This window comes from Amphibalanus amphitrite, unplaced genomic scaffold (genome assembly GCF_019059575.1).
Source record: "Amphibalanus amphitrite isolate SeventyFive unplaced genomic scaffold, NRLGWU_Aamphi_draft 000050F_arrow, whole genome shotgun sequence".
NCBI classification, from domain to species: Eukaryota; Metazoa; Arthropoda; class Thecostraca; order Balanomorpha; family Balanidae; genus Amphibalanus; species Amphibalanus amphitrite.
In genome coordinates this window covers 1,130,129-1,153,648 of record NW_024881546.1, presented here as the reverse complement: position 1 = coordinate 1,153,648, position 23,520 = coordinate 1,130,129, and the positions used below count along the sequence as shown (strand labels likewise).

The window sequence follows — 23,520 nt, the reverse complement described above, 5'->3', positions numbered from 1 at the left end:
TCCTGATCCCGGCCTCCCGGGATTCCGGTCCGATCCGAACTGGGGCTGCTGGACGACCGTCTAGGATCGTTCTCACCTTCCGCTCGCCGCCGCGCCGGAACGGAGGAGGTGAGTCCCTCACCAGAGGGGAGGGGATTCGCCCACTGCTAGCGGGGGGGGGTCCACTCGGAGCTGGAGCCCGCCTACCGGCTTTCGTTACCTCTGGTTACGAGTATTTTTAGTGACCGCCGTGGTTATCTGGCTTCCTCTTCCGAAAGGCGGCCACACATCCTATCAGTACGCTCACTGCGCCAGGGTCGATACGGATTCACATACCCATGGTTGATGCCCAAAACAAAGTAACGAGATTGAATGCTGTCGGCGACAGAATGGAATTTGCTGCGATAAACTGTTCCGGCTAGCATTCGCCGCAACGTTCGGCATTAGGAGCTATTCCGTGTTTTAATTTTACCGAGTGGTTCTAATCCTGCCGCCATGGCGCCAGACATTCCAATCCAGCAACTGCCCCGCATAAGCCAATGGACCGCCAATGGACCGTGGACAGAGCGTCACTGTGCTGCATCCCCCGCCGTCCGGCTCCGGGGACGTTGGGGCGGATCGATAGCCGCCTCGGTTACCGCTGCAGTGAGCGCGCCGGTCGGAGGCTGCATGGAGGCCGTCCATGCAGCAGTACCGCCGGCGGTCGGTAGATGGTGCGCGCCGCGGCGCCGGCGGCGCTCTCTGCAGCCTCCACACCGCGCACGGCGGCGCGCGACCTTGGAGTGACCGCTCGGCCGTGAACCTGGGGATTGCAGTGCCGGAGACAACACTGCGAGAATCGATAGAAGTGGTGACGCGTCTCCTGATTTTGCACCTGTGTGAAAAGACGACCGTGATACCAGGAGTCTAAATCGATCGACAAGTTTTGTGAGCGTAGCATTGTGAAGCCACATCTGTTTGCGGCTGCTGTTTTTGTCTACTGTTGTGGTGCGAATCTGCGCGGTGGAAAGCGTCAGCTGAGTCGTCTGGGAAGTCTGTGTGACAGGCAGCCGTACGAGCGGCGCCGACTGTCCGGGGCTATCGCGGCCGGCCGCGCCGCCGCAGTCCGCGCCCCGCGTTTCCGCGCTCCGGTCCGTGTCCGTCCGCTCTCCGCCGTCATGTCCCGCCCCGCCGTCCTGCTGGCCCCGCTGGCGGTGCTGCTGGTCAGCCTGCCGGCCAGCTCCGCCATCAGCTGCTACAAGTGTACCGACCTGCTGGACGTCGACACGGGCGACAGCTCGTTGGCCAACACATTCGACGACATCTTCAAGTCGATCAGCTCGCTGACGGGGCTAGCGCCGTGCTCTGAGTTCCGGCCCAAGGACGCCCGGTTCCGCGCCGACGACTGCACGCTTGGCAGCTCCTGCGTCAAAATGGTGCTCAGCGACGGCAAAACGACCCGCTCGTGCTCGCCGCTGCCGCAGGAGGACGGCTGCACCAAGAGAGACGGTGCCATCGCCTGCTCGTGCTCGTCGGACTTTTGTAACGCGGCGGGTCGAAGCTCGCCGGCGCTGCTGCTACTGCTGCTGCCGGCCGCCCTGCTGGCGCTGACCACCGGCCGGCTGTGAGCAGCAGAGCGCTGACCGGCCGGCCGTCTGTGAACAGCAGCTGTGACTTGTGAGCAGCAGCTGCTGACCGGCCGGCCGACTACTATCGAGAGCAGCTGCCGATCGGCCGGCCGGCTGTGAGCAGCAGCTGCTGACCGGCCGGCCGGCTGCTACCGACAGCAGCTGCTGACCGGCCGGCCGGCTGCTACCGACGGGAGTCCGCCAGCAGCCGTCAGCTACTCCGCTACCGCCGTCACCATGCGACGCGGCGGCGACCGGACCTGCTTGTAAGAAATCCAGCCCGTCATCATATTTCTGTGAGGTGTTGGGAAAAGTTTTTGAGTTGGGTGCTCTCCTCTGAAAGATGTGTTCCTTTTCTAAGCAGTGCGCTGATGCACCAACCGTTCTTGATGTCTGTAGAAGGTAATGCTTTTAGTTGAGTTGTACTTAGACCTTTTTCATGTAACTCAGTCTTTTTGAGCTGGGTTTCGATGTTTAAATTTTGTATACATAGTTGGGAAACGGAACATATCCATATTGAACTCGCTGAAATGTTGTGATATTGATACACGTTTTCCAAACGCATCCAGTTAGGTACTTAGGGTCACATTCGGTACTTAGGGTCTGTAAGGTCTGTAAAGACCACAAATTGATCATCTATACCGCTACTTCCGGGATGGATGTTAGCAAAGGCTTACCGTGTGTATATGAACCATGCATGTGAAATATGAGCTTATTCATTCGTCAGTGATTGTATTCATTTCAATAAAAACTTAAAATATCAAGCTAACTTGTTACTGAGAAGGGTGCATGAGTCATTGTGAGAGAAACTTGTCTTGAATGCGCACGGCGCTGGCACCGACTCGATGGCAATATCCAGCCTCGGGCATTAGAGTAGGTCTTTACTGGGCACGAATCTTGTTTAGGGGATCGAAACCAGTTTGTTCCCAGCACTTTGCTTAACCCTCGCCCGTACCTATTGTTGTTTTGCCAGCCGCAAACATATAAAGGCCCCTGATCGAGCTAGAGCTTCGCAGAAAAAAAACGAGCGTGTTGCCCGTGACGAGAGGAAGCCGACGATACCCATTTTCAGGTCCTAGGTCATTGGTTGACCTTCCAGGTCTGAGGTCAGACTCAGGTTAGTGACCCAAAAGTCGGGAAAATCGGAACCTGTTAACGTCGTAATGTTGCTGCTTCTGGGTTTTTCGGTTGATAACAGATGATGTCTTCAAGCATTTAGGCCAGGTCGGGTCAGATCAGGTCAGGTCAAATAGTAGGGGTCCTGCCGGGTATTCGTAGGTGTCAACCGCCTTTGACAGCTTGTTAACATGTTACGAAGGCGCCAAAACTACTTTGCAAATGTTCAGATGGTTGCTAAATTCGAATTCAGCGCCAAAAGCTAGCGTAGAAACTTGTAAAACACGAAAAGTGAACCGAGATCATCAAAGGTCAATGAACTGACCTGACCTTCAGATGACCTTGACACCCACCCTAATGCATGGGACAAACATCATGTTGTTGTTGTTGTGGGTTAGGGCGCGTAGCAACTTGGACAAACATCATATCACATGCTTGAACGCCTGAAACCACGAAAAGACTGCAAACGCGCGGCTAATGCGAGCAGACTACGCCGAATCCGCGATTCCGGCCAAACATGGTCTCGAGAAATAGGTCACAGGTCAAAGGTCATGTGGGTCAGGGTCATGACATTTTAAGGGTAGCTGTAAAATTGATTATCTCGAGGGTACTGAAAGGTTCGTCGCGGTTGGCCGCTATTTACCCGAGTTATTCGCAAAAGCCGAGGAGGGTCCGTTCGACCCCCCCCCCCCTTCCCCCATACTAGAGGGTCAATAACACGTTCCAAGACACTGCAGACACCAGAGACATTTGTGTACTTCTGTGCCGTCATTTTATTTCACAATGTCCGATGCTTATGACTCCGTGTTGCCACCGGACTAATATGGTGCGGCCATGTCAGAGGGGGCGGCGTTTCCAACCCGGCAACCACGCCCAGGAATTCGGGGCTCGTGCCGGCGGAGCCACGGCCCGCGGCTGCTGCCCACACCCCGCCGCACCCGCCGGGTCTCAGCGGGCCATGAAGCGGTCAGCGGTTCCGCTCCGGACCCCGGCTACGTGCCGGTGGCCGCGGCACGAGCGGTCGACTCGCTCGGAGTCGTGCTCGACACAGGATATCCGCCATCCGCGGCGGCTTTTCCTCCCGGATCCTCCCCTCTCCTCTGAGTCCTCCCTCCCCACTCTACCCGGTCATGCCGATCGAACTTTGGAGGCTCGTCTCTCTCCGCCACGAATCAGCCCGGATACGGCTGCTGTGCAGTTGTGCACTGTAGGCATGCTGGCATGCCGGTATTTTAGAGGTTTGGAGCGTGACAGCAGTCCTAATGGCAAAATCGTTTGATAGGAATGGTGTCGACTGTAGATGCCTCAAACTGCATGGAGTCACAGGTGCTCAAACGCTGAATCGTGATAGACTGCATATTTCTGGTTGGTCTCTAACAGTTATTACCAGTTATTTGTTTTTCGAGTTCGAAATTATTCGTTATTCTAACAGTAATCGAGTTCACAGCAGTTGGAATATTCAATGAAATTCGTAAAATGAATAATAAATATAAATTCAATGAAGGCAAGGCCTGTCGTAGCTGGGAACCAACAGATATCTTGTTTTGCTGACAGCACAGTTCGACCGACACACATTCTCCAGACACACGTAACATTTCCTAGAACCTCCATGACGTCAAGTCCTCCTCTCGTCACCGTCCTCACAAGACGGGCCACCTCATCGCGGTGGCGTTGCCATGGCAACGGGCAGGCGGCGGCTTCTGTGATGTCTGTTGTCTCCGTCGGGGCGGGGTGACGGTGCTGCTGACAGTAGACGACCCATAGACGCCGCCGCTGGGGGAGGGGGGGATAGGGGGTCGGTCACGCGACAATCGCGTCAGCTGCCGGCGACCGGGATGCTGAGTTCAGCCGGGGTCAGCTCTCTTCTATGGGGGAGGGGCTGTTTACTGGGGATGGGGCCGTGATGCGAACGGTGGAGAGGGCGGCTGAGGAGCAAACAGTTCAGGGACTAGCATCTGCACTTCACACTTGAAGCATAGAGTAGACGATCACGAGGGACAATAATGGTTGTGTTGTTAGCAGTGACGATAAACCGCCGGAAACCAGCGCCGTTCATGGTGACGCCGCTGCGAATGATTCAGTCAACTCAGTACTCAATGCCCGACTTGACTCAATGTCAGCCGACACCGAGGGGCGGACGACCGCAGCTGCACGGCCCTTCGGTCTATTAGACTCATCACCAGTCAGCTCATACCCCCTTAGTAATTGCATCTGGATCGTGCATCCTATTCAGGAGATTGCATGACTGAAAGTTGAAACAATACAACGCCTCTTTTGGACATGTTTATAAATAATTTGCATTGACTGCGAGTAGGACAGCACTCCAACATTCGGCGTCTCGTCGTACAAAATCGCCTCATGTTCTCACGCTCCTGTATCCACAGCCCGGCTTTCCGAGCCCTTCCTTCCGTGACGCTGCGGGATCCGGTGACGTGTCGATCCTGAGTCCTGATTGGAGGACTCCTCGGGCGCTCCTCCCCCGGTGAGGGCGCGGTCCCCCTCCCCCCGGGGAGGAGGGGGTGCCAGGGAAGGTAGTGACCAGCCACCGCCAGCAGCTCGTCCGCAGATCGGGCCCGACAGCCGCGCTGGACAGGTCGCTGGTCGACCTTCGCGAGCTAGCCCCCTTCTGCCTTCCCTACTCTCTATCTCCTTTTCTCTACTATCCGGTCCGAGAGAGTATCAGCGCCCCAGCTCGGCACCTTTCGCCGCTACCGACCCATCTCCGGACAGCGCTAACTACCCGTCATCGACCGCTGGGTGCCGGCAGCGCCGTGGCCTTTGTCGAGTCTCTGGTAAAGTTCCCGAGCGCAGCTCTGCAGGATGGCGGGAGGTCTGATGCCGGTCGTCAGTCGCCTGCTGGCCGCCGGCTGCCCGTCGGCCATCAAAACGGTCCGCGCCGGCCTGATGGTGGCCAACTCACCCTACTGCACCACGCTCACAGGTGAGTTCAACGGCCGAACAACGCTCACAGGTGAGTCCAGTGAAACTCAAACCGACTCGCCGTACTGCACCACGCTCAGAGGTGAGTCGAACGGCCGAACCAGGCTCACAGGTGAGACCAACGACTGAACCTCAGACCGACTCACCCTACTGCACCACGCTCACAGGTGAGTCCAACGGCCGAACCTCAATGCGGCTCACCTTACTGCACCACGCTCACAGAGGTGAGTCTAACGGCCGACCCAGGCTCACAGGTGAGTCTCAACGACCGAACCACCAACTCGCCCCTACTGCACCACACTCACAGGTGAGTCCGACAGCCGCAGGTCGCTCGGACGGTCGCGCCGGGTAGAGCTCCGCCCTACCAGAGTTTTTGCTGTGAATAGGACAATGGGATGACTAGCAATGTGATAGAATAGGTACTAAGAGGGTGCCACTGTCATATACATGAATGATCCATTTCGTGCAGACTTGAGCAGTGCTCACATGTCGAACAGTCTGTCACGTGTCATCTCTTCAAACTCCGGGTGATAAGCCACTTGTCATGACGATCTGAGCCTAACGACCATAAGGTCTGTAGCGAGACTAAGACGCGTTTTGGAGCGCATAAGCACCGTCTATATGTCGATATCGCGTGTTCAGAGTGTTGTGTGACCGTTCAAAACTACATATCCCGGTGTTGAATAAGATTACGCACAGCTCATTGATTTTGTGTCCGTTTCAGATTTCGCTGACCCGTCGAAGCTGAAGTCGCTGTTCCCGCGGCCTGGCGCGGACTCGTTCGGGCAGTCGTTGAGCCCCCAGCTGCCGCCGGCTGCCAAACCCGCTCAGAAACGGCTCACGAAGGAGGTGAGAATCGCACGACACCGCGCTCTCCGCCGGCCGTCACAACTCCAGTCGGATCAGTGGCTGGTTGCTTCAATTTCTGATTACCAGAAAGAAATGCGAAATGCGTATAAGCATCAGAACGCCGTATCAATCTGAATGCTTTCAGAGTAGTAGTAAAAGAGAAAGATGTCCATTGAATATACAATGTGTTGAAACAATCCTAGCAAGACGATAAAGGGATGAAATTATACTACAAGATAATGAATTCAACGCTCAATAATCAATATTGGATAGAGGGAAATCGTGAGCACCCTCACCGTTAATGTCCTGCCGATCCGGTCCCGGTCCAATGTGAGACCGGCCCCCGATCTGACTCCCTGGTTGGCTCCCAGGAGCTGGCGCTGCAGGCGCAGGCGGAGGCGGCCCTGGAGCAGGCGTTCTCCATCCTGCAGGCCGACGACTGGAGGCGCGTCGACACGCAGGACGGCGACGAGCTGTGTGTCAGAACCGCCGGCGGACGCAACGTCTGGAAGTACAAGGTGAGGAAAATGACGAGGGCATGGCAAGAAAAACGAGTCTATGCCAAATGGTTATGTTACATACAATGATCAAGTGTAAGTATTTGTTTGCACTTCAATATATGCAGCTGCGCTTTCTTACATTAGCTGAATGTAGCTAATGTAAGAAAGCGTGCCGCTAGCCGCTAGTGTAGGACGGGTTAATTGGGGCTGTAGGAGGATACTTAAGTCGATCGTTCCGTGACCAGCGGAGTCGCTCAGTGCTAGAACGTGTCTCACAGCAGGCAGGTCGTCTATGGTGCAAAAGTCGGAGACACGTTCATTGTCAGAATGCTACACCTGTCGTCAGTTTCACACATCAGCCGTTGGCGCACCCGTGGGTGTAACAATGCACGGGGCGGGCCGTAGTGCAGCACTGGTCGGGCGAACCTGAGCCGGGCAGGGCCTTCGCTGCCAGCCTGACACAGCACCTCTCACTAGTTGTTAACACGGTGGTGCCTCCGTGTTCGTTGCGATGATTAATCTCGCTGCTCAGCGCTTGCCTCTCGGAGTGTTGGGCTGATGTGCGAATCCCTGATATCTGAGTCGGACGCTAGGCTGGCGTTCTGACCAGTTATGGAGCTGCGCCTCGGACGGTACTCGCTGCAGCAGAATGACCAGTCGATCGGATCGTAAGACGCTCCATTTTCGCTCTATGTCCTCAGACGGTGGTGAGCTGTTCGCCGGAAAAGTTCGCCCAGGAGGTGATTCACAACTGCACCAACTGCCCCTCCTGGAACAAGACCATCAAAAAATGCCAAATTCATGAGGTAAGAGGCAAAGCGTATCTCGCTATGGGTCTAAATGCATCTAACTATTTTTTGGTTAAAAGGGATTGTATATTTTGATCATTACGAAAAAATGTAACGTGTTTGTAAACACACCAAACTTATAACAGTTTTAATTGGCCAACAACAATCAGTTTTAAAACAAATATTGGAGGAAGTAGCCTCATCCGCTTATGAGATGACCCCTTGTTACATGTTCACAAATACGTGATGACATTTTAATGTTTATACCGCACTTTAATTTCATTGCAACAGTCGCTGCTAGTCCGTTGAGCAGTCTCAATGTTTATAAGGCACTTTGAGTCCATTGCAACAGGGTGCTAGACCGTTGAGCAGTACGAGCGATACACTTCATCGTTGCGCAAAAAGTACAGCAAATCAACAGAGTGGTTTGATATCTAATCTAGAAAGCGTGAAAGGCGATGTTAACATGCGATCAAACCCAATTGTAACTTTCTTTCTAGTATTCGGTCCAACAGATTGTTCCCAATAAGAAGTTGCGCTAACCAATAGGTAGTCAATTTCTTGCTCACCTATTTTAGTGCGTCCGCGGTTATACTAAAGTGTCGGGAATCTGCGAACTTCTTAGTAAATCCGCGGTCTAGTGATTCTTTTTCGGTAAATCCGCGGAATACCGATGGTTGAGAAAAACACTCTTCAATGCAAGGCGCGGAGTCGATGGATTTTTATTTTTTAGGGAACTCCGACTCTGACTCCGACTCCAGCTTAAAAAAATCGACTCCGAGTCCGACTCCGACTCCAGCTCCGACTCCGGACATTGGTCATGAAGTCGATATATTGAAATCAAATTTCATCTCGATCTTTTTATAGTGCATGAAGCGACCAATTGCGCGTTCCAAATTCCAATGCCTTGCATTGTAAATAAGTGCTTAAAAAAAGAACATTAAAAACAGGTTTAAACACAGCATCCGTTTTCAGCTTTTTCATTGAAAACGCTCGTTCAAAACAGGGGTAGGTATGTCCTCAGCTTCAACAAAATCTTATTTTAAAAGGTCAACGAGCGAAACATCGCCAAGCAACCAGGCGTAGGGCATGACTTTGAGCAATGCAGTGTTTACTCCGGCTCCGGAGTCGGAGTCGGTCAGATTTTAGCGACTCCAACTCCGACTCCGATTCCGGGCAAAACTGCCGACTCCGACCGACTCCGACTCCGACTCCGACTCCGACTCCGACTCGGCAGCCCTGCTTCAAAGTGCTTTTGGTGCTATATGTACTGCTCAAAGATACAGCCCTTGTCTCACCGCGTGATGAGCATTCTCGTTTCGACAGAATCGAGAATGCTCGGAGACTATGTTATCTATAGCAGTCGAAAGAAAGTCGCAACACCAAGACGTGAGAGACTCAACTACTAAGGTTGGGCTCATCGTTGCCTGGTGCTTTCCAGCTTGGCGGCAATCAAAGTTTGTCTTCGGCTAAAAGACAGACTTCTGTTATTTGTTGCCACGCTGGAGGATAATTTGCAAAACGAGAGACCCAATCGAAATGGTGGAGCGTCAAGCGTCGACCGTCGAGTGTTTCAATGTTATGGTTTCCGATCAACTTAGTCACCGAGGCCCGAGCTATCCTCGGTTTTGTCGACATGAAAATGCCTAATTGCCTACCACGTGGTGAGACGACGGCTCTGTCAATGAGCCATTATATCACTATAAGCACTCGGAAGTATTTTCCGCACCTTTACTGAAAAAGAATCGGTACTCCGCGGATGCACTGAAAGAAAAAAAATAGCTGGACCGCGGATTAATTAAGAAGTTTCCGAATCTCCGAGACTGTTCCCGTTCAGTACATCCGCCGACGCACCGTTTCACTCAAGTAAATCAGCGGAACCACAGCCGTGATTCCGCGGATTGACGAGGGCCGAGGCTTCACGTGAGGTCTCAACTCTCACGAGTCACTAGGAAGTCCGCGGAGCAACTAATGTCTCTGCTAACTCACGGATTTCGCGGACACACTGTAACAACTAACATATAAATCCTATGTTGATGTGATGAGTTCTGATCTATCCAAAGAAACTTGGAAAGTGCAGCCCTATTGGAAAATGATCGCTGAAAGTTCGCCGAACTACTTATACATATGCAACGTCAGAATACTCTTTTGCCGGCTACGTTCCAGGACCTGAAATCGATCCTAACATTTTCAGCTCTCGGTGGGCTAAAAGGCATTTTATGCTGTTAGTTTGCTTACTTTTCATGTCAGCTGGCATTCTCGAGAGCTTACTGACCCAAACCTGCACCTGAATTGACCGCTGACACGCTGACACGCTGACGCTGATGAAGCGTTGATGTTTGACGCAGTTGGCCCTCGTGGCCGACCGGTGACCTGTAAACAAACCGCCACCTGTCATATTCCATTCCAGGGCCACGTGCGACCTCACTATCTTGTTGTGACCCCGACCCCGTTCACTGCCAGACGCTGCCAAAGCTTTGTTGTGATCTCGATCCGAAAACCAATTACCACGCGTCTCGGGTCTAAAACGGGGAACGCCAGATCGTGTCACCCGACCCCACCGGCCTAGCCCGGTCCGTGACCCTATGGTCTACCCCAAACCGTGATCTCTATCCGCTCCGACGTATTACCTCTGTCTGACCCGACCCGTGACCCGCTCTGACCTGACCCGTGACCCCGCTCTGACCTGGTCCGTAACCCCGCTCTGACCCGACCCGTGACCCGCTCTGACCCGACCCATGACCCGCCCTGCTGCAGGTGTCGGACGGAGTAGAGATCCTGCGTCAGGAGACCAAGGAACTGCTCGGCGGCCTGGTCTCGCAGCGCGAGTTTGTCAACGTTCGCCGGCGCGGCCGCCGCGGCCAGATGCACTACAGTGCCATGGCGTCCATCGACCACAGCGCCTTCCCCGAAAGCGACAGATATGTCAGGTGAGCTGCAGGTTCTCTCCTCATCACAGCACCTTGCCCAACGGAAACCATCACCGATCGCCACTGATCACGTTTGATCAAGGAGAGATTGCTGACCGCGGTATACGATGCCGGAAAGATAATTGATTTTACTGTCGCATTATGTCCCAAAGTTCTGCGGATGCCATGGAATGTGCGTTGAATGAAACACGCTCAAAGGTTGCCAGAACATTAGGTAAATATTTATTGCAGACTAATTTGTTCAACCCATCATTCGTTCTATGGTCATTCCCGGTTCCGCGGCCTTCAGCCATCTGTTTCCGTCTGGAACATTCCACGACCGACCCGCCTGGTAACCGGCCCGAGCCGCCCCGGCGCCGGTCTGCTGACTGTGGTGACAGGCGACACCGTCCGCCTGCTGACTGGCCCGCGACCGGCTCCCACGGTCGGCTCTGCTGACCAGCGCTCCCCTTCCCCTCCCCGGTCACCTGATGTCAGCCGGCCCGGTGTCGGGTGGTGTCGCGTCGGCACCGGCCCCCGGCAACAGCGGAGGACTCTGCCGCCGCCGCGCCGCCGCCCGATGGCGTCACCGGGCTCCCATTGGTCCTCCCGACCCGGCCCCTCCCCTGACCCCTCCCCTCCCCAGTCGCTGTCCTTCCCCGGCCTCCGTCCGATCACCCGACCCTCCCTTGGCCCCGCCCCCCGCCCCGCCTCCGTCGTTCTCCCTCTCTCCCAGAGGCCCTCGTCCGCCATCTCGTCGCAGAGACGGTGAGGGGCAATGGCGCTAATGGCATGATGCCAATGGCACGCCGCTCGAGAGCCTCTCCTCCAATTTGATTCGCACCTTACCTGTCTGAGCTCTTTTGAGCACCATGCCTGACCTGCTGGCCCGTTCGTAACTTCTCCGCCACGACCCTGACCTGACCTGCCCCCCTCCCTACCATGACCCTGACCTGACCCGCCCCCCTCTCTCCCCTCCAGGGCGCAGCTGTTTCCGACCGTGTTCACGGTGCGGCCGTGCGCCGACTCCCCGGACCGCTGTATCGTCGAGGGCACCTTCAACTACGACCTGAAGCTGCGCCTGGTGCCGCTGAGGGTGATCGAGGGCGCCACGTTCAGTGCCTGGCGTCAGCTGCGCACCCAGCTCCTCCGGTGCGCCGAGCACGTGCGCGCCTGATCGGCCGGTCCATCAGCGCGCCTGGTCTGCCGGTCTCCTGTCTGGAGTCCATCAGCGCACCTGATGAGCCGGTCTCCTGCAGCGCGCCTGGTCTGCCGGTCTCCTGTCTGGTGTCCATCAGCGCGCCTGGTCTGCCGGTCTGTCCTCTCTGGGTCCGAACAGCGCGCCTGGTCGGCCGGTCTCCTGTCTGGTGTCCGTCAGTGCGCCTGATGAGCCGGTCTCCTGTCTGGTGTCCGTCAGCGCGCCTGGTCTGCCAGTCAGTCCTCTCTGGGTCCGAACAGCGCACCTGATGAGCCGGTCTCCTGTCTGGTGTCCGTCAGCGCGCCTGGTCTGCCGGTCTCCTGTCTGGTGTCCATCAGCGCGCCTGGTCTGTCGGTCTCCTGTCTGGTGTCCGTCAGCGCGCCTGGTCTGCCGGTCTCCTGTCTGGTGTCCGTCAGCGCGCCTGATGAGCCGGTCTCCTGCAGCGCGCCTGGTCTGTCGGTCTCCTCTCTGGGTCCGATCAGCGCGCCTGGTCTGCCGGTCTGTCCTCTCTGGGTCCGAACAGCGCGCCTGGTCTGCCGGTCTCCTGTCTGGTGTCCGTCGGCGCGCCTGATGAGCTGGTCTCCTGTCGGTCCTCTCCGTCCGTGGTGGTTTGGTGCGATGCTGGAACTGTTGGCACGGTTCGAGTTGTAGCCCGAGCAGCCGCGGGCGGCGACGGCGAGTTTTGCTATGGTCTCTTCTTGTTGCGGGCAGCGTTCAGATGACCTGCTGTGATCCCTGCGCACCGCGAGCGGTAACATTTGGCGTGACATGATCGGAAAGTGCCGCGGGCGGTATGATCTTGAACGAAAGGAACAATACAATCGGGTGTAACCCTGAGGGAAATCTGTGGGATGAGGATCGCTGGCGTTTTAGCGATTGATGACAGTTGACCTGGTGCGATCTGAAGTGAACGGTAGACTCCGCTGGACAGAGACGTCTTCGGGCAGAGCCCAGTCATGGTAATAAATTGTCTCTTTTGTACTGTGTGTAACATTGTGTTGGAGTGTCCTGTGTTTAGTGTTTGTGCCTCAGCTTTACTGTGTGTGTTTTCTTCTCAATACCATGACGTCGGAATCACCTTGTCGTTTGGTTGTGAAGGAGCAGGTCACGTTCGGCACGTCCGTCATCTGAAACGGGAGCCAGCACCGCGGTCCGGTAGTGGCACTAACCGCACGTCCGAGGTATATAAAAACACTCCCACGTCGAACACCGGCTGTTGGCAACACCGGCCCGGTCTTAGTTGTCCGGTAGTACACGGTGAAGAAGATTCTTAGTCCGGTTGGGCAGTCGAGTGCCAATCAAACGCATAATATGGCGGACACTTGATTGGGTTGTGCTTGAATTTTCATTGGAAGTGACTGGCGGTTGTCAAAGACCGAAATTTGTCGTTAAACTTGCAGAATTTATGACGGTGTCAGTATCCACTAGAGCACTTCACGGATAGGCTTTTTAGGATCCGGCCCGGCCCATATCCGGCAAGTCATATCCAGATCCGCCCATTATCCGCCTTTCTTTGAATATCAGAATCCGGCCCACCCATGGCCCGTATTGCAGCCAAACTTCCAAAAAATATCCGTAATAATCCGTTTCACCAATAACTGGTTTCACCCAAACCTGGACTAACAAATTCAATCTAAGGGACCAGACAGCCATACATCTCATAGACCATCATGGTTCCAAAAACCATGCATACATTGCATACATTATCCACTTGAAGACAAGTCTTGTGACAAGTGAGTGTCATAAAATGATGCCTATTACTTTAATCAAACCTCTGCTGCCGCTTAACACATTAGGTTAATTTTTAACTTCAATGTTGAATGTTAAAATTTTGATCCGTTTTGATCCGGGTTCAACCTTCAATTCCCAAACCGGCCCGCCCATATCCGTTCTTTTTTAACAAATTTAGAATCCAATCCTATCCGGTCCGCGGATTTATCCGTGGATAACGGATTTATCCGGCCCATGAAGTGCTCTAGTATCCACTCATGTCTCATTTCGTCATTGAGACAAAGATATCTTTCGAAATACGCATTTTGACATTCTCCGTCGTCCGCACCAAGATTCCTACGCACCTAGCCATTGCGTGTTGTGAAAACTGGTTGCGAAATTCACTGCGCACACACAAGCCTCTTCCGACACAAGACGTTTCTTGGTTCCAAGGCCATATATAGTCTTGGTTCTTGGTGTGTTTAAATCATCTACACGATTTCATATTCATACAAATGCCGTGCCGAATGGTTGGTTTGGTCATCACTCAAGTCATCACTGGTCACATTGATTTTTCTATGGCGATGCGTTCCAGAAAATGGAAAGTAATCCTCTGATATGGCAGCAATATAAGTTTGGTAGCAATTAGTCTACAAAATACAAATGTAGCGCAAATAAGCGCGCCATTTGAATTGTTTGTGTTTTGTGGGCCGCCGGCGGGGATCAATATGTTTATTGTTTAATCGTGAAGGTAGGCATTATTTATCAAATTTGCCTAGTAACATTGATTATGCTGTTCCCTTCATAAATTTTATTAGAACCTTATTCAGCCTTATCTTTTTTCGTGAATATCAATATCTCAATCTGAAGTTGATCCGTGTTTTGTCCCTCCACGCAAAAATTAATAAACACTGCAATTTCAATTTGAATTGGAGCCTAAATTGAAATTGAAATTGAATTGAAGCCTAAATTACCTAAATGCCAAATATCGAACTGACGCTGGTATTTCCAAAGCAATAAAAAGCAAATGGGTCGTGTTTTAAATTGACGTCTCAGTCTCAGTCTTGTTCTTAGTACGGTTCTGCCTGCTCATTTCAATTTTAGCTTAAGCTTGAGCTTAGTCGATTTATCCGGGGTTTAGTAAATTTAAATAGATAAATTTGCGCAGTTATTCATGCTTTTGTACTTATTAGCTACAAAGTGGGGCAACAATCCAATCCAAGATACTTACCGACCGATTCAGTGCCCAGTTCCACTCGCGTTCAAATATTTTTGACTCCTAGATTCTTAGCTGATTAATTGCTAAATTGTTGGCATACATTAAAAAAGCAAAGAAATTTAAGGTATTATAAAATGGATCGCTTTCCCCCACTTCGAGTTCGGGATCCATGAAGGCAGTAGGCATATGCTCCAATCTCCATGATTCCTAAATGTGCTAACTTTTAAATGCACCAGCCACCAAGATTGAAGGCGTTTTTTTTTTTTGCATTGGCAATGCAGCATTGACTTTGTCAATTGTCACTCTTTTTCTTGCATCTCAGACAATGACTATACAAAAAAAAAAACACACACAAAACGTCATGTCAAGGAAAAACAATTGTCTGTGGTACCACAAGGGGAAACTATGTCAAACTCTTCCACTCTGTCTCTCATCATGGTATGCATTGCAATTGGGGATGGTATTGATGCAGTGAGCCGCCGTAGACATCTGTATACCGAGGTCTACGAGTGAGCTCATTAAAGAAACTGCTTAGCTTATGATAATCACCATTGACCAATGTTATGGTCGAAAAACGAACCGTTCCGAAATCGCCCCTTCAATCGCGTGCAATAAGAACAAAAGAAGGATATACCGGCTCGGGGCAGTTGTTACTTGTTGGCTGATGAAGTCACCACTCCTTTTTTCATACTAATGGAGCGTATACATCAGGTCCGTGTGGAGCGTTTGCCCCAACACTGCCAAGTGCCAACTGCCAGATCCAACATTTTTACTAAGGGCAGGTTTTGATGTCGCCGAGTCTAACTTGTCAACCTTCTGCACTGGACGATTTTCCGACCGGACGATAAAGCTCCGACTGGACGATAAAAGAAATTAGCATTGAAAGTTGAAAAAGGAGCTATACGAGATTCCAACCTCTCTCTACCTTGAGGTGGCAACCTCCGCTCCCCCTCCTCCCCCCCCCCCAGGTGCGACAAGAAACCGGTCTTACAAAATGTGATTTTTTTAACAAACACTTCATTTGATTGCTTAGTAACAGCCGCAAGGCTCGTTAACAGTTCGAAACTGATGCCATACCTAAGTTTGAAAAGAACAGAATGATATGCTGCGAAGTTCTATCGTTTATTTTTCCAGTTTCTTATCCCTGATTCCTATTTTTATTCTGGCAGGCTGTCCAAGGACACCACTGATCGGCAATGGAGCCAGGCGACCAATTTGTCTTCTGTCTCGATCTGCCCGCCCAAGATTGCTGGAAGCAGATCACGAAATGGGCGAAAATAAAATGTCAGACGCCGAAGTTAAAAAACCAGTTGCGTGACTTCGCAACTTTACTCGAAAAGAAGGATTTTAAAACTATCGATCCCGACGCCTTTATGCGCATGGTTTGCGAGCTTCTGCCATTTGTCGGCGACTCGCGGCCCTACATGGCCTTCTGCATGGTGCGGCTGGTGCAAGAGCTGGCAGTGAACGAGAAGACTGGCGCAGTCATCCAGTATCGGCTGTCGGAGTTGATGGGCTGCGTCATTGACTACATACAGGAGGGTCTGGACGCCGAGGACGTGAAGAACCTGCTGGGCGCCGCCACGGACGTGCTGCGCCTGATGCTGCAGCGCGGCCGGGCGGCGCTGGCCGACTTCCTGTGCCAGTTCCTGGCGGTGGCCGGCGCCGACGGCACGCCGCTCGAGGTGACCCGTCAGCTGATGGCCGTCACCAACCAGCTGCTGGAGCCGCTGCAGCGCGCCCAGCGCTCGGCCGTGCGCACCCAGCTGGACGAGCAGCTGCCGGCGCTGCTGCGCCTGCTCACCACCTGCGGCGACTACGACATGCAGGCCAACCTGGTCGAGTGTCTGTTCCGGCTGAGCACACAGCCCGAGCGGCCGCTGCTGGCCGCCGCCTGGCTGCCCAGCGACGAGCTACGCAACGCCTTCGTGGCCATCTCCAACTTCGACCCGGACTGTCGGCTGCTGCTGAACGCCTTCAACCGGCGACTGGGCGCCGAGCGCAAGGTGTTCTCGTTCCCGGCCGAGTCGGTCACGCTGGCCGGCTTCGTGCTGGAGAAGCCCGACGACCCCGACTACCACGACATGTGGGTGGACTTTAACGAGGGCAGCGGCTCCGTCAGCCTCTATTGCCAGCGGCCGGTGACCGAGACGCAGCCGGACGAGACCCTCTGGGAGACGGTGACGATCCGACGCGACGACGTGACGCGCGCGCGGCTCCGTCTGCAGCGGCACCGGCAGGTAGTGCAGCTGACACTGGACCGGCCCTGTCGCCAGCTGCTCTCCTCCGGCGCGCTGGAGACGTTCGACGGCAGCGACGTCTCCCTCGCCTTCCTCAAGGGCCACGACCTGCACTCGGTGCTGGGCCGGCTCTACGGACCGGCCGTCTACAAGTTCCAGGCGTGCGAGGAGCTGGCGTCTGAGCGCGTCCAGAAGGCTTCGGCCACCATCCGCGGCGTGCACTGCCGCTCGACCGTGGACGCGCCGGCGCAGTCGGTCACCACGGCCAGCTCCTCGGCCGGCTGCGGCCGCGCCGCGCCGCGCCACAAGGCCTCGGTACCGCTGTCGGCAGTCAGCTCCGGCGGCGGCGCACGCCCGCAGGCCCGCCGGCCCGCCGACGCGCCCAAGAGCTCCGTGCCAGTGCTGGCCGGACAGCGCGCCACCGGCCGCTACAGTCCGCTCGAGATGCGCTCGCCGGGCCGTGAACTGTACAGAGAGCGCGCCTCGCCGGCTGCCGAGCCGGCGCCGGCGCCGCTCACTGAGGCTCCACCGATGCCTCCCGCTGAGGCTCCCGCGGCGCCTGCCGCTGAGGCCGTGCCGATCAGCCAGAGCTCCGGGACCAGCGTCATCGAGCCAACGCCGCGCCCGGCGCCCGCCTCCTCCGCTCCCAGCACGCCGGGCGTCTCGTCGACGGCGCAGGCGTGCGTGCGCACCCCGCAGGGCCGACGCCGACCGGCCGACTCTCCGGCGGCGCCGGAGTCGGCCTCGGCCAGTGGCAGGGAGGCAAAGAGCGCCGGCGAGCCGTCCCAGAGGCGCCAGCAGCAGGGTCGTTCCCATGACGCCGAGGACTCAGCCGAGCACCAGACGCAGCAGCGCAGAGGTCACGGACCTGACGAGCATGGAGACGGGGCGGGAGAACAGGCCGAACAGGAGTCTGACCAAGAGGCCGGGCCGAACATCCAGGAAGTGATGTCGGACAATGAGCGGGAGGCGGAGGATGAGTATGAGCTGCAAGTGGAAGAGCATGACAGTGAACGTGAAGAGGAAATGCAGGAACATGATGACGTAGCTGACAAGCATCAGGCTGAGCAAGCTCAGAAATCGAAACCAGATCAGTCGCCAGAACAGGCGCCGTCCCTCGATTTTGAGGCGTCTCCACCCGCGAGCACTATAGCTGAGAGATCGCCGCTGGCCGCCCCTGCGCCAGCCTCGCCGCCGCCCGCTGCCGAGCGCGCCCCTAAGCCGACTGACCAGTCGTTCGCCAGTGTGGAGAGCCGACAGTGGGCCACTCGCCGACCACGTGCCGCCGCCCGCGCACCATACATTGAGATATCCGAGTCTGACGGTGGCAGCGACGACCGGGGCATCTCTCCCAGTCCGCCGCCGCCCCAGCGGCAGTCGCCCGCCAGGAGAGACGACAATAACAATGTGCCAGACGCGGATGATGTCTCACGGAGGCGGGACCGGCCGGCCGCCCGTCCACGTGACAAAACGTCCACGGACCGAGGGACCAGAGCGGTCAAACAGACGGCGAAGGCGGCAGCCGAGAAAAAAGAGAAGCAGGCGGCAGTCCGGGGGGCCGAGAAACAGGCGCGCTCCAAGGCGCCGGCAGGAAAACGCGACAAGCGCCGCGCGTGTGTGACCTTTGAGGAGCAAGACACTGCCGATACCGCGCGGGATGAGGCCAAGAAAAGCCGCCGTCTCACGCTGGCCAAAGATAGTTCTGCCGAAGAGTATGTGCCGCACTCGATATTCAGTCAGAGCGACTCTGCCGACTCGGAGTTCAGTGCTCCGTGGCACAAGCCGAGCAAGAAGTCGCGCTACCCGCGATCACCGCACATCTTCTCTGACGTGGGCACGAGCACCGACGGCGAGCGCCTGCCGCCGTCGCCGCCGGCGCCGCAGCGACATGTGGGCACGTTCAAGCGCTTCCCCGTCTACGACCCGCGCAGCGTCCGCAACAAGTCGCTGCTGTCACAGGAGGAGAGCTGGCAGGCGGAGCTGTCTCGGCGCGGCGGCCGCGGTAGAGGCGGCCGCGGCCAGCGGCGCGGATCCGCCAGCAGGCGGGGCGGCGCCTCCAAGCGCGGCGCCGCCTCAGCTCGCGGGCGCGGCGCACAGTCCGGTCGGGGGGCGACCTCGGCGAAGCGTGGGGTGAGCCGTTCGCAGCCGGTCGGCGGCTGGGCGGACCGCGTGTCGCACGAGGAGAGTCGACTTCAGTCGCCTGAGGTGCTCCGAGACGAGCCAGCACCGTTCGACGAGCGCGACCTCTCGGACACCGAGGTACCGCCGGCCAAACGACGGCCCAGCCGTAGCCTGGCCTCCCGTTTCGGCTGGGGCTCCACGGGCTCAGAGAGCGGCGAGCGACCGCTGGAGGTGTCGCCGCCGGCGCCGGCCGCGCAGAGCCGCGGCGCGCGGCGCCACTCGGGACGGCAGCGGACGGCGGAACCGGCGCCCGCCGTCTCCCCGAGCGACGAGCCGCTGCAGCAGCCCGAGCTGGAGCTGTCCGGCAACCACGAGCTGTGTGCCGAGCTGGAGCTATCGGCGCCGCCGCCGCCGGCCGCGCTGGACGCCAGCGGCTCCGGACACGTGTCGCACCTCTCGATCTCGGCCACAGAGTCGGCGCCGGCGCTCGCCTGCCCGCCCAACACGCCGCTCTCGGCCGGCAAGGCGGTGGCGCCGGCCGCGCCCACGGCCGCCCAGCTGGGCGACGCCATGCAGTGGCAGCCTGTGTCGCCGCAGCGCGTCCGGCCGCCGGCGCCGGACCCGGCCGCGCTCACAGCCACGCAGGAGTTCCGTCTGGACGACCACCTGGCGCTGGAGGCGGAGGCCAGCCGGCCGGTCAGCCCGGCGCCGCTGGACGCCAGCCAGCACCTGAGCGACTCACCACTGCCGTCCCCGATCCGCGCGTCGAGTACCGTGCCGCCCACCCCGTCCGCGGCCGCGCGGCCCGCCACGGGAGCGGCGCCGGCGCCGGCCCGCCAGCCGGCGGTGGAGTTCCGACAGCCGCTGCCCCCGCCGCCGCCGCCGCCGGCCACCGACCAGCGGCCGCAGCCGTCGGTGCTGATGTCGCAGACGACGGACATGATCCGGGCCGAGCTGAGCGGCATGCTGGTCGACTGGGAGACGAGCAGCGTGCGCTCCGAGCAGCAGCAGCAGGCGGGGCCGGCCGAGCTACTGCGCGCCGTGGCCGCCATCCGCCGTCAGGTGAGGCGGCTGGAGGAGCGCGACGAGCAGCTGTACCAGCTGAGCCGGCGCTCGGCCGCCGCCCAGGAGACGTTGCTGGCGCAGCAGCGCGCCGCCGTCGCCACACAGGAGCGGCTCGGAGAGGCGGCCACCGCGGCGCGCCGCCAGGCCGCCGAGAAAATCCTGGCCGAGTGTGAGCGACTGGAGCGGCAGCCGCCGGCCGCGGCGACGGCCCGCGCCCCGCCGGCGGCCGACGGAGTGGAGAGCGAGATACAGAGCGTGCAGCGGGAGCTGGAGCAGATGCTGAGCGCCGCCGGCGACGACCAGCTGCACGATTACCGGTGCTGACCGCTCAGCGACCGATAAAGACGATAATGTGGCGAGTGGAATGTTTATCTCGCAAGTGGACCCGATCTCAGTTGGGTTGTGGGCGGGCGGGCGGAAACGCGACATTCACCCTTTTCAGTGATTTTGTTACCGATTTTGAGCGTTTATATTCAATATGTTAATCAATTTTTTGAATTAAGTATTATTCAATATTCCTGACAGCATTCTCTTGTTATGTTCGCTGTGTGCTTGGCAATAAACGGTTTTGTTTTCGCGGTCTATTTGCGGTGATCGTCCCTCTCGGCGCCCCGAGCTTACCTCACAATATCGCACCACCTGTTGTCGGAAGAACAGCCCATCACAGCACCGCCACTTCCCCGGGCGAGCCGATGACCGCGGCGGGTCAGCCGGCATGACGACACCGGCAGCCGCGCGAGGTGCTGACTGCTGACGACGCGCCACGCGACACCGCTGGCTCGGGCTGACCGAGCGCCGTCGCGCCCGGCCGACGACGGGCGGAAATCTGACGCCCCGCCACCGGAGCCGGCCGGCCGACCGCCACCTGGCCCGTTCAGAGCGGGGGAGGGGGAATGACACCACAGGGGGGGGGGGGCTGGTGTGATAGGACACCGACTTGACCTGGAGGCGGGCTTCAAATGCAACATCCGGGAAATAATAGATGTGCCGGCCGCCAATGAAGTACATTTGAAAGATAAAACTAAATTTTGTATGATGTTCAGGATAAAGCCAGGTCAGTTTTTTCGCCTTTAGTAGTTCTATTAACCTTCAAGAAAAAAGTGGGAAAAGAATGAAATGAGGAAGGGATTGGGAATCACATTCAGGAGACTACAGGCCGCCCCAAGAAAACTACACCAAGCTGTCACTTCATTGCACATGCACAATTTGTTCCGTGTTTTTCTACCCGTCATTTCATTATCGTCGGTATAATACCCCGGCGACCACCATTTTCGGGCATAGACCTTGTAAGCTGGTACGACACAAGAGTTTTCTTTCTGTGGATCATGGTCCCGAAAATCTTATGGAATCAGCTGCGCTCACAATACTCATACTGTAGTACGAACGGATCATAGTAAGTTCTGGTCAGGTGTAGAGTGTAGACTGTAGATTAGTCACAATTCTGATGGTGAGGAATAAGGATTGCGGCAAAACCAAGAGCTCGGTGATTTTATCGTCAAACGCCTAATTCGATTGAAAAAATCAAGGACTTCTGTGAGCTAACGTATTGTGATAAGCATATCTCGTCAGACTGGGCAACGAACGTGCCCGTCCGAGTGCAAAGCCAACCTGCACTCAACTCTGCAATTATCATGCAGCTTTTATAAAATTGTCAGAGAACTCAGATTTGTTTTCCCAATAAAAACACAATTCTAACGAATGGTGTTTGAGATATTGACCTTTGGTCACGATTTGGATCACCGTCTCCAGGGATGCGGAGCCGGAGCCGGAGCCGGAGCCGGAGCCGCCGGAGCCGGCATATTTTGCCCGGAGCCGGAGCCGGAGCCGTGAAACAATATAGCCCGGAGCCGGAGCTGGAGCCGGAGCCGCCAAAAATGGGGGCGGAAACAATTATTTACCTAGTTCGGTTTGACAGTACAAGACGTAAAACAATGTGGTATTCAAAATAGCCTTGTTATACAAATACAGAAGCAACGTGTACCAATCCCATCGCCTTTTTTCTTCCACCCGTATTTAATTGATCGCATAGGGGATGTACTGAGTAGAAGCCGGAGCCGGAGCCGCCGGAGCCGGATCATTTTACTCGGAGCCGGAGCCGGAGCCGCCATGGCATTTCAACCGGAGCCGGCCCAGTAAACATGCCGACGTCGGCCCGACGTCGGCCGACGTCGGGGTGACGTCGGCAACTCGGCATCAGCATGCCGACGTCGGCCCGACGTCGGTCCAACCTCGGCACGACGTCGGCTGGATGTCGGATATGCCCGCATGTTCCGACGTCCAGCCGAGGTCCAGCCGACGTCGGACCGAGATCAATTGCTGAGGTCCAGCCGACGTCGGGCCGACGTCGGGGCGACGTCGGACCGACATCGGCCGCTGTTTTGACCGTTAAAATAATATAAAATACATGTTTCATGTTTCATAAAGAGCTTCTGTATTCAAAATATCCTCAGGAAACTCAAATCTTCCTCCACGCCGCAACCCCCTGATCCGGACTGGACGGGAAACTTTATCCCATTTGGGATTGCCCGTAAGCCGAGCTCGCCCGTAGCCGGGTGCGGTGAGTGCTTGGGGGCTGCTCGGCCTATCCCTTGGTCAGGCTCAGCCCCGGCAACTCACCAGGGCCGGGCCCAGTTCATATAGAAAGGCCAGTCGGCAAGTGTCACTTTGCCAAAGTGCCACTTATCAAAGGGACACTTTGGGAAACGTTGGTGCAGGTGTGTAAGAGTGGCTATATGAATCCATTGTGGGGTCGCCCTTTCCAATAAGTGTCACGTAACAGCAATGGGACCAGGAACTCTATATGAACTGGACCCAGGGTGCTCGCCAAGAAGACCAATGTCTCCATCCTATGATCCTTCCAGCTCTGAAATGGTCTTGTCAGACCGAAAGGGCATAACCCAACAAAACAAACCAAACTCGTTAGCTGGCTGCGTGGTGTAGTGGTAAGCGCACTAACCTCGCATTCGAATGACACGGGGTTCGAATCCCATCGCCGGCTGATGCTTTTGGCGTGTTGTCCCAGTAAACATGCCGACGTCGGCGACCGGGGGGCTCGAATCCCGCCGCCGGTTGATATTTTTGGCGCGTTGTCCCAATAAACATGCCGACGTCGGCCCCGTCGGTCCAACGACAAACGATCTCGTCAACCTCGGCAAACGATCTCGGCCCGACGTCGGCTCGACGTCGGCTGGACTTCGGCTGGACGTCGGAACATGCGGGCATATCCGACGTCCAGCCGATGTCGGGCCGAGGTTGAACCGACGCTGGGCCGACGTCGGG

At 56.4% G+C, this 23,520-nt stretch overlaps 3 protein-coding genes across 6 annotated transcripts; all 3 read left to right on the top strand.

The window, feature by feature from the left end:
• The first annotated feature begins 547 nt into the window (after window positions 1-547).
• LOC122377774 lies at window positions 548-2,350 on the top strand. Its single transcript, XM_043358183.1, has one exon. The coding sequence runs from the start codon at window positions 1,137-1,139 to the stop codon at window positions 1,584-1,586; it is 450 nt and encodes a 149-aa protein (XP_043214118.1). The 5' UTR covers window positions 548-1,136; the 3' UTR covers window positions 1,587-2,350.
• A 2,741-nt stretch (window positions 2,351-5,091) lies between these two features.
• Window positions 5,092-12,963, top strand: LOC122377773 (stAR-related lipid transfer protein 3-like). 4 transcript variants are annotated; one of them, XR_006255919.1, is made up of 7 exons: window positions 5,092-5,643; window positions 6,367-6,491; window positions 6,863-7,009; window positions 7,693-7,797; window positions 10,537-10,709; window positions 11,670-11,983; window positions 12,025-12,963. XR_006255919.1 is itself a non-coding variant. In XM_043358181.1 (7 exons), exons 1-6 carry the CDS (start codon window positions 5,523-5,525, stop codon window positions 11,863-11,865), a joined length of 867 nt encoding a protein of 288 aa, XP_043214116.1. In that variant the 5' UTR covers window positions 5,092-5,522; the 3' UTR covers window positions 11,866-11,872; window positions 12,177-12,963. The 4 variants fall into 4 exon arrangements, 3 of the variants coding, with proteins under 3 accessions (XP_043214116.1, XP_043214114.1, XP_043214115.1); XM_043358181.1 differs by having other exon boundaries at window positions 11,670-11,872; window positions 12,177-12,963; XM_043358179.1 differs by having other exon boundaries at window positions 11,670-11,889; window positions 11,995-12,963.
• A 1,325-nt stretch (window positions 12,964-14,288) lies between these two features.
• LOC122377772 (serine/arginine repetitive matrix protein 2-like) lies at window positions 14,289-20,817 on the top strand. Its single transcript, XM_043358178.1, has 2 exons — window positions 14,289-14,347; window positions 15,985-20,817. Exon 2 carries the CDS (start codon window positions 16,012-16,014, stop codon window positions 20,563-20,565), a length of 4,554 nt encoding a protein of 1,517 aa, XP_043214113.1. The 5' UTR covers window positions 14,289-14,347; window positions 15,985-16,011; the 3' UTR covers window positions 20,566-20,817.
• Window positions 20,818-23,520: the final 2,703 nt, after the last annotated feature.

Bases quoted from the DNA above. Each gene is read 5' to 3' on its own strand.
- LOC122377772 (XM_043358178.1), top strand. From the start codon at position 16,012: ATGGAGCCAGGCGACCAATTTGTCTTCTGTCTCGATCTGCCCGCCCAA.
- LOC122377773 (XM_043358181.1), top strand. From the start codon at position 5,523: ATGGCGGGAGGTCTGATGCCGGTCGTCAGTCGCCTGCTGGCCGCCGGC. The intron at 6,492-6,862 runs GTGAGAATCGCA...GTTGGCTCCCAG, and splicing joins AGAAACGGCTCACGAAGGAG to GAGCTGGCGCTGCAGGCGCA. The intron at 10,710-11,669 runs GTGAGCTGCAGG...TCTCCCCTCCAG, and splicing joins GAAAGCGACAGATATGTCAG to GGCGCAGCTGTTTCCGACCG.
- LOC122377774 (XM_043358183.1), top strand. From the start codon at position 1,137: ATGTCCCGCCCCGCCGTCCTGCTGGCCCCGCTGGCGGTGCTGCTGGTC.